General features: G+C 38.9%; 1 protein-coding gene across 1 annotated transcript in view; it reads left to right on the forward strand.

The window, feature by feature from the left end:
* SPATA6 (spermatogenesis associated 6) overlaps positions 1–14250 on the forward strand; it is a 35569-nt gene extending 21319 nt beyond the window's left edge. Inside the window, exons 11-13 of the mRNA XM_084211435.1 lie at positions 6559–6658; positions 10165–10232; positions 13940–14250. Coding sequence (XP_084067561.1) covers positions 6559–6658; positions 10165–10232; positions 13940–14120 — 349 coding nt within the window. The 3' untranslated portion in view covers positions 14121–14250. The remainder of the gene's footprint in view (positions 1–6558; positions 6659–10164; positions 10233–13939) is intronic.
* Positions 14251–16008: the final 1758 nt, after the last annotated feature.

A 16008-nucleotide genomic window follows, 5' to 3' on the forward strand; every position in this document is an offset into this window, starting at 1 on the left:
TCACTATTCTCTGATTCTGTGGGGTTTGATTGCAGCCCCTGTGCAGACCAGTAGCACTCACAGACCCTCGAGTTCCTGCCCATAGTGTGTGCCCCACAGTTGTGCCAAGGCAGTTGTTTGGTGGGTTGTGCAGAGAGGAGCATCCTGGGCATCCTGGGTGCTTTGGGAAAGAGCATTCACACTCTGTCCTTTCAATGCTGCTTCAGGAAATCAAAACTGGAGTCCAGTCCTTGCTTTCCTGGTGCACAAACATCCTCACACACTCCTAGAAGATGGGGTTTTTCCTGGGGACTTACAAGCTAAGCCTTCCTTGCAGCACTGAAACCTGCAGCAAAGTACCTGTCAGAAAGAAAAGGAGAAATAGTGAGATGGATTCCATAAGGTCAAAAAGTCCTTTGAACAGAGCTGTGTGCTGGCACAAGAAAAATCCTTTCCTCAAGAGACTACAACAATCATGGGAGTATTTGACTATTTCTGTTATGTGAGAGGCAAAGCTACTTCTCATGCATTTGGGATCAAAGGAGTCTTTTTCCTGCTCTGGAAATAGCATGCTTCTACTTTTGTTTCCAGATTGAAGTGCAGTTCGATAGCTTTTTTCATGTTCTCCTGGTTATGCTGCTGAAATGTGATCTTACCTGCTATAAAATTTAACAAAAACCTAAGTTCTCTTTGAAGTGAGACAGAGGTTAAGTGTCTGGATCAGATGCCCTTCTGTAATATTCCTGTGTTGTTTTACTACCATCTTTTTATATTCTTATTTTTCTAGTACTAGGGAAATAACAGCATGAAGTTAGATACTGGTAATGATAGATATAATGACAGATACTAATAGATATTAATGAAATACTAAATCATATGGGAAGTCCTTGAAAACATCAGTTACCAGAATTTTTGGCTTCAGTGATCTTGAAAACAATCGTCCCAGAATCTTGAGGGTTATTTTATTGCACAGCAAAAACCAGAAACAGGTGGTTCACCTGATATTTTAGAGACTGGCATGCATCCTGAGACAGGGTTTGCTTCTGTGACAGCATATGTTTTAAGTTTTGAGAACTCCTGATAAAAACTAGAACACTGAGAAATATTGCAGACTTCTTAGGAAAAAGCTTGCTCTCAGGAGAGGCTGCACCTTGATTTCCTGTCTGTTTCTAGCCATTTAAAAATCATTATTTCTGATTTTTGGAATTTTCTTTGGTAGGAATATTTGGGGTTTATCAGTCTCACCTCTTGGGAAAGTTTACTTCTTTTGCATCCTTTAAATATTAATTTCTGGAATCAGCACTTGAAAATCAGTTATTTCATACTAGATTCGATGAAAGTGAGCAATACCTAAGCCTTATTTCATATTTTTGATCAACATCTGTACTATTTGTCATCTTCGTTGGTTGATTTTGCTGCAGCAGTAAGTAAATCTGAAATTGATTGCTGTCAGAGCCATTTTGTGTATAAATTAATAAATTCAGAGAAGATAGAAGGTAATGGAAAATCTTGCAAAGAGCATAAGGAGGTGCAGCCAATTTGTGACAAACTAATGATTTAGTACCACAATGACTTCAACCTTTTGGGAGCAACTGCTCAGCTGGAGTATTGACTTTCACTGAAATTTCGGAAGCTGTCTGCCATTAAGTTTCACTTCTTAGATGATGTATATTGCCACAGTTTTAAGGGCTGGATATGATAAGGAGGGGGAAAAAAGCATTTACTAATTTAAGAACTCAATACTGAATGTGTCTCAAGTGCTTCAAGGCCCATCTATAAACAGGGCTTTTGAAAGTAAGAGAAGCTACATAGAAAGCATGAGAAATTTTACCTTTTTTTTCATGTCCTGCTGAAGAGGGAGAGCAAATTGGTGCATAGCTAAGCTGTCAGCTTCTGCTTCCAAATATTTAGGCATCTGTGCTCTGATTTAAGGCCCTGTCTGTGTGTGGTTGTTCTGCTTTGTAGTAATATTCTGCCACCGTGAAAGCAGCCACCCTCCTCCAGTTCCAACACTGTGAGAATGGAGGGGGTTTGTGTTGGTGTTACTTCATTACAATTCAGGCTTCTATGTACAAACAGAGCCTCTGAAACACTTCAGAGCTGCATCATAGCCATCGTTCACTTTAAAAAAAAGCAAACCAAAATTGTGTCCTTGACTAAATAGACCTGGAAAACCCTGAAGTGTAGCCCAGCTTTTCTATTGTGCCTCCTTACAGAGCAGTATGCACTGCAGACCAGGTCCATCCTGCTGAATTACCACCTCACGTCTGTAAAATGAGAGTAATGCAATGTCCTTCCCCACTATGAATGCTGAGTAAATACCTGCATAGATATAAAATACATGAGGTGGGTTTTTTATTTCAGAGTTAAATATTTTTGGTTTTGTTGAGACTCTCTCCTGTTCCATGTGTAAGTTCTTGCAGATTGTGTTTTTTACAGGCTAGACTCAGCTTTAAGTGTGCTTACTCCCTCATCCCCCCAATTACAGTAGTGTTCTCTGCAGTTGTGAATCTGGTACTACAGTACTTCATTGATTTCTGTCCTGTGATGGTTTGTCCTTGTATGTGGCTTTGCTCAGCATGAGGACTGTGTCTTTGAAGCTGATGAATTCTCATGGAGGCCACATGCACAGAATTGCTCCCCAGGCAGGGGAGGGCTGTGGTGGGGGAAGGGGTCACGAGAGCCACTGCAAATACTCTGCACAAGGTTCTGGCATTAATTCTGCTGAAGTGAAATGTATTAATATCTCCTGCTGAAATGTGATATTAATGTTTTTGCTATGTGCAAGTGGATGATTGGATTGTCTGACATTTAAAATTCCTATTTATTACAGCTCTCAAGTTTGCAAGCTGCTGTTTGAGTAGAGTACATGGGTGGATGTATCCTGTTTGCATTTCTAATGGAGTATTTCATCCTAACGGATAAAATTATACATGAAAATAATCTTTAGCACAAAATCTACACTGTCTGTTTGGCTTCTTCTTTTTTTTTTTATCAAGGTAGATGTTGTCTGAATGACCTTAAAAAAATCCTTATCTCATAAAAGAAAATAAATGCCTTTTAGTCACATTACAAGGGAAAATGGTTCTGTTTCCTTGATCGGACTCAACACAGCGTCTTTGAAATTAATCTTGAAAAGTTCTCTGATTGATCTGGCTTTTTCTAGGTCACTGAGCTATATTTCCAAAGTGTTTATACAATCTATTGGAATCAATAAACAATTTAAACTGATGTAACTGCAGAATGTTTGCAAGTCCCAGGGAAAATTGAAAGTATGACAAAGAATACAGCTGTAGGAGTTTATTTCGTTTATCAGGACAAACAGTCATTGAAATGAAATGGCTTTCCTTTGAACACTGCAATATGATAGTGACACCCTAATCACATAAATAAGTAGCTGGTGATTTTAAAGAGTTGTTATTGGTGATTTTGGGCAAATGGAATCCCTTTATTTATAGTCCAAGAAGCTGTGCAATAAAGACTGTTTTATAAAGTATTTCCAATAGGAGAGTTAGAATATCATAAAAAAGGTTTCACTTCAGATTATAATTGTTGTGTTTCAGGCATGATTTTATTTTAGTTTGCATTTCAGGCATGATTTTATTTTAGTTGCATTTCAGTTGGCAAATATTAACATTATTCTTTAAACGTGGATTAGACCCAATAGTTGTTGCTAAAATTAGACAATAAAAATACTAGAAAATCTAATTAAAAAGAAGCTGATGCCATTTTTAATCACACTTAAGGTTTTGATGATTTTTTTTTTCTTTTTTTTCTTTTTTGGTAAATGAAGTTTGGGGTCTGTGTGAGGAGCCAACATTTGTTATACCACAGCGCACACTAGTGGATTGATCCATAAAATCACCTGGAGAAAGAATTTAATAGTTCTCGAATTAAGTACTTAAATCTTCTTCTTGCAGACATAGCCATGTATTTTCTAACTGAATACAATAGCAAGCTGGGTTTTCTTTTTTTTTCCCAAAAGTAAATACATTTATCTCCAAGGATATTTGTAAATTTACGATTAATAACAATGACCTGAAGTCTTACATACGAATTTCATAAAATTTATTTCCCAAAGGCAATCTAATCCAGCTTCTCAGAGCAAGCAACCTGAGTGTTGGAAGAACAGCAGCTGCTGTATAAATAAGGGAAAATGCCATGACTTCATGGCTCTATCTTTTATTTGTCAAGTGGGAAATGACTCACTCTTACTGCATCTAAGATGCAGGTTTTTAAACATGCATTTCAGAGGTCCTTTAATATCAGTAAATGTTGTAAATTCTAATGGGAAGCCATAAGATGATAGTATCACTGCAGACCCTTTCCCTTACCTCTCTTCTTTTACAAAAAGAAAGTGTGGGGTTTTTTTTAAAACACAGGTGGTAGAGCACATGCATTGTAATGCAGTACATCAAATGGGGTTTGACTGCATTAGGGAAATGAACATTGCTTTCTGCTTAAGGGACTCACACTTCTGTTTTTATAAAGGCAATGCTTTTCTCCCCTAACAAAATTCTCAAGCCATTTTACTTTCTTTTAGAAGAAGTTATGTGAAATCTTTTAGTGCAACAGATTGCTGGATTCTTGTATGCAAAAGAATTGCACAGCATGAATTTTCCATACATGCTCTTGGGTTTGGAATTAATTGTAAAATTCTCAGGACAGTAATATGAATTCTGTAGTCAGCTTGGTGAAAATTCTGTTTGTAGTGATCCAAGGATAAATAACAATAAAATCATTAGAAACGTGGGAATGCATCCCTATATAGATTATATGTTATATACTTCCAATATTGTGTCATTTCTTGGCACCCTTTCCTGAAGAAAAATCAAAGCATTTTCAAGTAGATTAATTGATTTAAAGAAACTCGTAAATAAGCTGAAAATACTTGTGCTGTTTAGAACCAAGAGAGAGATATTTTGGATATACAAACAACAATAAGTGAAACCAAGTTGCTTAGATAAAAGAACATAGAAGAGGATTACTCAAAAACAGAAAACTGGTCACTTTCTAGTTATATTTCAGTCTCTGTCTCTGGTTATAAAAGGAATTATCCAAAAGATTGCAAAGAACTCTATGCCCTGCCTGCAACCTTCAAGATAATCTGTCTCTTCCCACTTTTGGGATCCTGCTTCCATTAATTTTTACTTTGCCAGGCTGCTTGTTTTGCACTGAAGCTTTCTCTGTGTACTTGGTTTGTTCTCTTTGAAAGGAGCTGGGCAATTCTTTAGCTGTATTGAAATTTCTGGAGGTTTGGTGAAGGTGAACTGAGCCAGGCATGATCGGACTGGGGATTTGAGAGTGATAGACTGGATAATGCAGGGAATGTGATAACTGGGAGAGAGGAGGGCAGAAAAGCTGGCACTGCCAGTCCCTGTACAGAGCAAACTGTGGACTCTCAGGCTTCAGTCATGCTGTTTCTTCACTGCATCAAATTTGGGAAGCCACCCAAGCACGTCAGTGTTCCTGGTGCTCCTGCTGCAGGCAGGGAATGGCAGCTCCGTGCTGCTGCTGGCTGCTGTTCAGCAGCTCAGATTGCAGTGCTTGCTCTGCCAGCTCTCAGTGACCCGTGCTCACATCAGCATGATACCACATCAGGAGCTGGGGGTTTCTGGGTGCCCAGTCAAGCTCTCAGAGCTTAGGCAACATTTGAAATGAAGATGCACAATCTTCATTTGGTGCCCTGTTTCTTTCCAATGTGATGAGCTTGTGTTAAGTAAGCATTTCATAGCTTCCCTCCAATTATTCTTTCCTTCTGTTGACGTCTCTTTAAAAAAAAAAAAAACATTTTTAAATGTAATAACATGGTTGGCACGTAAACGATCATATTCTTAAAATCTTTGTTGCCTCCCTGAAGAGACTGAGAATAATTATTGATATTAAATTTCTGTCAGCTTCTGAACTTGCTCAGAAGGATGAGCTTCTAAGAAGGAGGAGAAGGGCTTTTTTCAGTAAAGTGGGAAAAAATAATCCAAGACATAACAAGGTAAAATCCAAAAGTAGCTGTTTGGTTTGAATTACTCATACCAAGCAAGCTACCTAGTTTTTAATATAGAAAAAAAAAAAAAAAACCCAAACTTAAAATGCAGTTCGTCTTGTGAAATAAAGACTGCAATTGCAAGTTTTTTGACTCCATGTGTTTTCCAATTTGCATGCATTGGGGTTACCTTCCTTTTGATTTATTCCAGTGAAAAGAACTTCCTGTGTACAATACTTCCTTTAAAGAGAGGCAAATGAAACCAAATCACTGGGAATAGTATAGCTTTTTTTATTCTGTAGGGACCACACAAACATTACAGAAATATTTCTCAAGTTACAAAATCGTCAACATTTTGTATGTGTTTCATGTTCTGTTGGTGTTCATTTTCTGGCTGTTTATGTTTATGCACTGTTTATGCACTGCTTTTCTTTCCTTGTACTCCAGAGGAAAAGAAGAATCAAATCGAAACATTGGGTGTGTTCCAAATAGAAGGAGGTAATGCATGCTTCATAATTAAAAAGAAAAAGAAATCTGGATAATAGAGTTTTTCAACAAGAAAATATTTCTTCACTTTGTTTTTCCTCTTCTTCTTGCAGATTTGGCACTGGTTGGCTTTCACCAGCAAGTGTAGATGAGATCCATAAAAGAGTGAAAAATATTTTAAGGACACACAGTGCTAGACAGCGCCTCTTATTTGTAAGTTTGACTGCAAACTCAATTCTTTCTCTTCTTCAAAATGGCTGAAAAAGAGAACTGTGCCTACAGTCTTGGATTTATTGTAATGTTGTCCTTTGGGACAGCCTTGATTGTAGAAATATGGGTGTGAGCTCAACTGTTTCACACTGATTTCAGAAGCCTCCTTATCTTTCACCTTTATGAAGTAGTACAGGCAACCCTCTCATGGCTTACTGAGAACAATTATATTGCAGGGTGGGTTTTTTGATATTCTGATTCTCCACTCCCAATTTAAGCAAAAAATGTTACAGATGTGTAAAACATCAAGGCTTAACATGTTGTGCAGCTGCACATCAGCAGCTGCATGTATCCAGCTGTTTCTAGAGCTAATATTATTCTTCAGATGTGTGATTTTTTTTCCCCTTAATTACCTGGCTTTCAATGAACAGAGTTCTTTGTCTAATGAGATTACACCCAGGAACAGAGTATTTTACCTTTGATGAAATTTTGAGCTGTGGTTTTGGACAGACAAATTTTTTCCTATTGTGATTTTGAGAAACACAGTATCTCAAAAAAAATGCCAGAGCATTGTACCAGCTGAATAAGAAGATTGTTCATCTGCAGAGAATTTGAATCTTGAGTGTGAGGTGAGGCAAAAGAAAGGTAGGATAAAAAGGTTGTAAGGATGAGAGATGATTATGATACAATGATCATAATGATGATTGTGGTATAAGATGATGAGGAGCTCTGGCATTCTAACTCAGAAATGTTTTTGATGGGGTAGAAGAGACATAAGTCTCCCAAAGTGGAGAAAGGCATCTTTTTTTGCATCAGTTTCTCTCTTAGAAAAGAGAATGTTGACAGAAATCTGCTTTTGAATGTTGGTACAATTTTAAGTTGCTACTGTCACCAGCTGTCCACTTTTCCCTCAGCTGTAGTTCCCTGTATCAGTGGGAAGTGGGATAAAAAGTGGGGAGCCCTGATATCCCCCCTCATGTTTCCCACAGCAAGGCAGGTGCAGCTGGCTGGGATGGGGGACTCCACTGGCTACAGGAAACCCATGGGAGGAGTGATCTTTGTTGTCTTGATCCAGTCCTGCAAGATGTCTTCACTCTGAAGTCCTTCTTTATTTATTTAGCTGTTTAATTGTTTATTTATTTATGTCCCCAGATTTAGCCATGTTGGGCCGCTCATTATCTCACCTCATTCTCACTTAAACTGATTATTTTCTGTTCAATGTTCATTTTTAGCTTAGTTATTGTGGGTTTTGTTTTTAACTCAGAAAGATCTTGTCTCATCCATACTAAGACTGTTTGATCTAGTTCATGCTGTACCTCCCTGAGTTATTATATGAATGTTATGATTTTGTGAGCTGCTGCCTCTCAAATAGAAGATTCCCATGACATTTTTCTGTGTTTCAGCCACTCAGAATAGGTACAAATCATGTCAAATGCTCCCCTGATGTTTCAATGAACTTAAGATAAACTGGATTTCCTGATAGTCCAACACCTACATGTAATGAACACTTGCACAGCCTGAACCACCTTCAGTGGTTCTTGACTGCTTTCCTCAAACACTAGACCATGACTTTATGATAAGGAGAGTTGAATTATTGGTTACATGGTTTCCCCATACAGTCAAAAAAATTCTGCAAGCATTGTGGTGGAATTCTTGAATTGTGATATTTTCTGTTGGCTTTGTCTTGGTTCACCTTGTCACTTCCAGAATCAAACACTTGCTGATTCCCCACAGGGATTAATAAGCAGAGACGATATTGTGTCCTCTTCTGTTGGAAAACCTTGTGTTTCTTCCCTAAAAAATCCAGCTATTAGGGTATTTAATTACCAACCTCCTCAAACCAGTGCTGAAAAAGGACCATTTTTTTCACTCTGTTTTCTTCTACTGAGCAAAAGGAAGGGAAGGATGCTACAGAGAAGTCTTGTGGTGTCAGATAGTTGTGTAGAGCTGGCTCATGAAAGCTGTGCCAACAGCAGCTGACCTAATCAGAAAAGAAAAAAAACATATCCTTGCAGTGAGTGCTTTAAAATACACCAAGATAGGTTGTGCTTCCCCACATGGCCCAAAATCGAGGCTGTGGTGTTGCTCAGCAGATGGCTGAGGTAAATTGGTCAGCTTGAAAGTGAGGGAGTAGTAAAGCAAGTGTATTGGCAATGTGGTGAGCACATTCTGGCTCCAATCTAGATCCTCTTCAAACTTAGAAAGGTTAAAAAGTACCTCTTATTCTGTTTCACTCCAAAGAGCCTAATACTAAATAACCATTCCCAGAAGCATACAGCTGTGTCTTCCAAAATTTCATTTTCATAGTGCTCTGCAAAATAGTGTGACTGGAGCCCTGCTGCAGATTCCTTGGGGTGTCCACTGTACCTTTCTGCTGTGACATTGTGACAGCATCATAATGTTTCCATCTTTTTTTTGCTTTCTAGAACATAATTTGCCTCTGGCAAATGCTGCAGAATTTTATTTACCACTGTACCCCATTTCCTCTTCAGTGCTTTGTAGTCTGTGACTGCTGAAGGAAGAGAGCTCTCCTGTTTACAAACACACTTATTACCTTGTATTTCACCACAATAAATTCTCTCAGGTTTTTCCTCATCCATATGCTGCTGTTCAGCTTGCTCTGCATCTTATTGCCATCTACCACTATATTTATTGTCTTTTCTCCCAGTTCTGTGTTACCAGCAAGTGTGATTATTTTTACTGCAGTCTTTTTTCCAATTATTTCTCCTATAGCATGAAAGATGACTTTGTTTAGTAATCCTTACAGCAATTGACTTGTGCTGAAAGCATCACTTAATATCACCCCTTAAGGAGGGTCTTTGCTCTTCAGAGTAGAGTGAACATGATTGTGTGTGCTGGAATTTCTGCCATCCCATCTCAGATGAGCAGCTGGCTCCCTCCACATGGGTGTTTTGTTTCTTTCTTACTTAAGAGGGCAAATTTGGGTTAATTAATGTCTAGATAGCATTTGGAAGGTAAAACTGCATTCTAGCAACTGAGAATACCTGACTGAAGGGTCATTAAGTGTATCAGATTTTTTTTAAAGTTCAGTAAGCATGTACTCAACCTTGCATATGAAATTCAAGAATTGAGATACGTGCAATGCTTCTGCCCTGTAAAACACATGAAATAGATAACACAATAAGTTTTAGGTGTTTTTTCCCCTTTCCTTCGAGGAACACAAAAGCAGTAAGTAGTAGTTGTTTCACAGCATTTTGCCACTGTGTTTATTGGGGTTTATTGAAGCTTTTGCTGTCTGCATAGTTCTCTAGATCTACACTGTCTAGAAATCCTTTCCAGTTTATTACCTGAAAATTATTAGCTGAATTGTACTGAACTTAATTAAAAGTGTTCATAAATGGCATTTGGCTCATTACACTTTGTCCCTTTTTCCCTCAAGAAATGTAAGCACTTTAATGGTCCTCTAAATGGAAAGAAAGTATTTTTGAAATGAGATCATTGTAATCAGAAACCAAGGTAATGAGAATTTGATTTCTGGGTTTTTTTAGGATGATTTGCCTCAGACAAGAGAAGCTTCAGATAATATGCCCTTAACTGTGAGTGAGCTGCGGAGCAGGTATGGAGTTTTTCTCTGACCAAGATATAACAGTCATACTCAATATGACCCTTTACATTTAGCCACAAATTTCTCTTCCCATTTTGACCTTTGTCCTGTATTGCACAGGGAAGAGGTTTCAGGAGGTGTTACTCATACAAAGCTTTCTCACCTAAAAGCAAAATACAGTTAAATATAATTATGCCTTTGATGTTGTTTGGCACTGTGTCAGTATAGTCTTCATAAAACACTGGGTTTGGAACTGAACTTGGCTATAAAAATGATTCTTGGGCAGACGTTTTTGGAATTTGTCAACCAGAGGGCAAATGTCACTTTTAAAATAATCACTTCGTTCTTTTTTTTCCTTGAAACTATGGGATTGCAAAAATAAATTTAAGTTTATTTAGTAATATGGTTTGAGGCTGAGTTTTTGGATTGTCCTTTTTGGGTTTGGTTTTTTTTTTTTTTTTGGCAAAACAGATATTTGGAAAAGAAAAGCATTTTCCAAAAAATACAGCCAGTTTATATGTTATAATTTAGTGATTCAACTTGAGATCTTAAAAACCTGGTCTATGTACATTAGTTACTCTGTGTGCTCCTCACATACATGACCGGGGTTTAATTTGATAATTTACTTATAAGATACCAATTAAATTGGTTTTGATTACTTCTGCAGTAGAAGTTACCAATACTGATGTTCTATGTGTATGCACACAGTATTTTGTACAATGTTTTGGGTACCTATTGGAGGAAAGATACTAAGTATTGGAAGTCTTTTTTGGGCTCCTATGGCTTTTCTGGTTTTCTTTCTATTAAGGGAGAAGTCCTAGAACTATATTTGAGAGGCGTTGTCAATAGAAAAGGCTTTATATTGATAGTTCAATATCACACACTGTTTTCTAACAATGGCACCCCAAATCACCACTATATACTCCTGAAAGGAGGGTATTTCAATGTGGGTACCATAACAAACTTCTGCTTGAAATATATAAGCTCCAAAAGTTTATTTATGATTTGCTGGCTTCTTTAAAATCCCTGTGATTTGTAATCCCCCCTGTGCAAGGGATTACTCCAACTTCCATATGGTTGTGAAGTTGCTGCTGCAGTTGTGTCTCCTTTAACTGTGCTCACTCCTGTATTCTGTGTAGCCTTTCTGCTCCCTTATCCTTTGTCCTGACAGCTGGGGCAATTAAATTGTTTAGGATGTGTTTGTGAGAGAGAAAGTGCAAGTTTTTGTTTGGAGGCAGCTTTGGGACTTGGAGATTTACGCTGAAACTGCAGACCATGAAAAAAATGAAAAATAAACCTTAATACTCCAGAATCCTGAAGTGATGGGATATGAAGTGTGGCACTCGGGTTGGGAAAGGACTGCTCCTTGGTTTAGAGGCCAGCAGCACTGGGGGTGAGACATAAAGGCCTCGAGGACAGTCACACTGCTGAGTGTTTGCCACAGTGCTCATAAACAGGATACAAGAACAGAGACAGAGTTCATGGAAGGACAGGGTACTGTCGACCAAATGCTGGCAGTAAAGTAGATGGATGATTGAAAACCACTGGGAGTAAGGAAAAGGTCTGTGTTTTGTGAAATATTTAGTATATGATTCACTCAGAAAAGAACTTCTGGGACTCTTAAAGGAGATGTATGAGGGAACAAAAGCATATGACAGGTATTTCAGAGCAGGGAGTTGCGTGCAGAAATCCTGCTGTTAATATGATTTGTGAGTGTAATTCCCAGATTGCTTAGCTCAGGTTGTCAGCTGGTTTCAGTTGAGACAGGAGAGGGAATCTTCCCTACCTTGGCTGTAGCTTTGTCCAGGTAACTCATGCACAAGGGGTTGGCTAATGGAAATGCATGAAAACACACACACCCCTACAAAAAGAGAAGGGAAAATTAAGCCTTTTTACAAGGCTTTTTTAGTAGCAGAATAAGGAACTTGTAGAAGTTACCGTTGGTTTTTGAGTCTTTACTGCAATTAAAGTGTTGGGTTTTGAGAGTCTCTAGGTAAATTCAGCTTTTAGGAGAAGAAAAGGCAAGCACAGAGCTGCTGCTCGAAATGGATTCCAAGGAAAAAGAGTGTCAGAGCTGTTTGTTGTATAGTTACAAGTGCTGTGCTTGCTTCTTGGCCTGAGCATTCTCCATCAGAAGTGAAGTACCACAAACTGTGGAAGGAGAAGGTGAATCTGCAGTTGTTGATGAGTCCCCAGGGTGTTGACTTGCCTGCATTTGACACAGGCCTGTAAAACTGCCTTATTGATTTTGGTTGGTAGGTTGGTTTCTTTGTGTCCAAACTGTGAGGCACAATTATCTCAGGATGGTAAACAGGTTTAATTTTGCTCCATGCCATTGACTGACTTTAAATGATGGAGGCTTTTTGAATAAGTGTGAACGTGGCTTTCCTCTCTTTTTAATGTTGGAACCATACAAGAGGTCTTGTTTTATTTGGTATAGGTTGGCATCACCAAATCACAAATTTGAATGTAAGAAGTTTAAAAGCAATAGTTGTTCCTTCTGGTTTTTTTCCATGGGACAGTAGAAGCTTAGAGATGTGAATTTAGAAAAATGATCCTACATCTTCCTCTTCTTCCCCTTTTCTGTTCTTCAGATGAAAATCTTGTGTTTTGACACAGCTGAACACGTCTTCATGGATGTGGCCTAAGGTTTCTTTCAATTTTGTCATATGTTGCCTGATACTAGCTTGAGGATGAAGTTTTAAGTACTGCCTTGATTGCAGAAGACACTACCATTAATAAATGACATGTATATAAGAAGCTGTAAAGCATCCCTGTGAAATGTAATCCATTTCCTAAGCAAAGATGGTCACCTTAAACTTCACATTTCCAGTTTCATTTCCCAGACAACATTTGCAAAAGCTGAAGATAACTCAGTCCTAATTTTTAAGTGTCTTAAGTGCCTAAATCTCTGAGCAGATGTGAAAAATGTCATCTCAGTTGTAATTTTTTTCTGATGATTTTTGAGCTTCTTATTTCATGCTTTATTACAGGGAAATTGCTCATTTAATTATATGACACAAACCTTTGTTTTGAAAGTGTCAAGAGGAAGCAGATAGTCATGATGTTGAGATATAAACTACTCAGACTTGTCAGTGTTTTGTAATGATTTGCAGAGTATAAATTTCACTTCATAGATCTCAGGAATAATTTCTCAAAGCAACTGAAAGATGAGCCTGTATTTGTGTTTAGTATTAAAACAGTGACACAGAAGATGGGGTGGGGAAGGAACCCCGGATTGCCACTATATCAAAATGTAGTTGGTAGAAAACTTAATCCATGATGCTTCCAATAGAGCACTTTACAGCTGCAACCACAGTAATTTAATATCCCCCTGATAGATTGTCTTCATATTGAAATAGCTGCTTGTGGTTACAATTTCACCTTCAAAGGACACAAAAATCCTACTGTGTTGCTCTTGCCTAGTCACACAGCCTGCAAAAATACAGCAAAATTACTGCAGGTTCTCTGAAAATTAATTCTGTTTGGGGGCATTACAAAGTGTACTCAGATAAGTGGGGGAAGATCTGTGTGAATGAATAACATGGAGGGGGTGGTTCCCATTTCTTAAAAGTAGCTGCAGTGCAGTTTTTATTTGGTTTGTGAAAGGCAATCCATGCTTACCAGCTCTACATTGGTCTTTCTGCTGGTTTTGTGCCACTGATTCCTCTTCCATGCCTTGGTTTGATCATTGTTTCTTATCTTCTTTCCTCTGACAGTTCTCCAGTGCAGCAGAGCACTCCTGTTCACTTGGAGAGTGGTGAACAAAGGCTTGGTCCTGCAGCTGTGTACAAAGAGAAGCCTCACAGAGCAATCTTGGAGGAGAGTCTTGCAAAAATATATAGAGAGATGTATGAAAAAACTGCTGGTGCCGTTTCAGACCACAAAACACATTCCTGAAAGCAACTCACCTGAAAATGCACAGTATACAGTATTTGCAACTAAACCTATTTTTATACAACAATGTTTGTACTCTATTTTTTAAGGTGTCTTATGGTTAGGCAGGGTTTTGGAGAAATGGGGATTTCGCCTGGGCTGAAAAAAGGAAATAATTAACATTTCATTCCCAAAAAAAGAAACAATAATCCCTAACAAAAAATCCCCTCCACAATTAAGCAAGATGGTGTTGCTCCTTTGAGACTCTGAACATAGAGTCATTTGAAGACTACTAGGTCTGTTGGACATTCCTGTGTGACATCAACTCAGGTTTCAGCTGCAGCCAGTTCTCAATTAATACCTAAATCTATTTAGCAACTTTAACAGAATTGGTTGAAGAAGCAATATGTCCTGGTGGGCAGAGGGGGGACTCAAAGGGGAAGGTGAATGTGAGTATGGTTTAAAAGTGATCCACCTAGGACAAAGATAATTGTTTTCTGGACAATAGCCTTTGAATTGTTTAGTTTGGAGAATGGCGTGAACTTTGGTACTATAGGCATGTATTTGAAGTGGTTTTGAGCACCTTTAGTCACAGGTGTTCTAATACTGTGAGATTTTAAAAGAAAACCACCCAGCCCAACAGCCTTTGTGTGAGATGAAAGGTCATCTTCACACAGCCTTTGCATTTGAAAGCTTCCATGTTCTCCTAAATGCAGCCATGACATTTGCCAATACACTTGTCATTTTAAAAATATGAATAAGAAAGGACTGTGCAGGGGGAAAGACCAGAGCTAGTCAGCAAGCTCCTTGTGTTCTGTACAGGCCTTCTGAAATTCCTGCATCACAATCCCACCTAATTTGGAGCCTGTCCTTCCAGGTCTGCTGGGATCCTGTTGGCAGCAATCACTTCGTTTTTGCTAAAGGCCACCAAATGTTCATCAGCAGTTCGATGCTTTCCCCAGGGATGGAACCTTTTCAGCCTTGCACTGAGCAGATCCCACATTAGCAGACCAGGGCAAATTGCCCATCCATTGAAAAGCTGAATGTTTTAAAAGGGCAAGAGTGTCCATCTCCTGCTTCCCCCCAGAATGCGGAAAAAACAAATGCCTGTTTTGGCTGCCTCCCTCTCTGAGCAAACACAGGCAGCTCCACCGATGCCATTTTACCTGTTGTGATTAGATAGAGGATAAAGCTAGCAGTACAGATGGCACAACATATGACTGGAACCTGCCAGCATGCCTACATAAACAAAAAGTCAGTCTATTCTGCCTTCCCTCCTTTAATGCTGAGACAACATAATTGATTTGAGAAAGCAGTTGGTGAGCAATCACGCTGGTGGGAGAGCACGTGGAGGGGCTGTGTGCTGCTGTTTCAGGCAAGGGCACTCTCAGAGGAAGTGTCTCACATACAGACATTTCTATTTCTTGTAACTGTTGGACAAGTCGAAGTGGATTAACACTGATAACTTCCTGTCCCTGCTGCCATTTAGCACATTAGTGCTTTCAGAGGGCATTAGTGGCAGCCTCTCCTGCTATGGAGAAGGGCTGAGTCACTCTGTGAGGTACCAGGACACTTTTTAGGGCAGAAGGGAAAAGTAGAACTTGCCCAAGCTGTGTCCCTGAAGGCATGGGGGCCATGGAGGGTTGTGCTACCAGGACCTGGTGTTCACTACCCTCTCCAGAGACCCCATGTTTGTCCACAAAGGAATAGTTTTCTTCCTGCTCAGAGCAGTAGCTGTATTGAAGTAGATCCTAGATAGGTGGGGCGGATTCTGAGAAATACTTTCCAAGCTTTGGGTGTAAAATTAATCTGTTGAATCCTAAGGGGTTTTGCAGTTTCCTGTATGTGTTTGAGCCATAAGATTCAGTGTTGTCCTGACATCCTGCAGTTTTCATTCAATATTCTCTGTGCA

Source organism: Fringilla coelebs, assembly GCF_963513975.1.
Source record: "Fringilla coelebs genome assembly, chromosome: 9".
Lineage (NCBI taxonomy): Eukaryota > Metazoa > Chordata > Aves > Passeriformes > Fringillidae > Fringilla > Fringilla coelebs.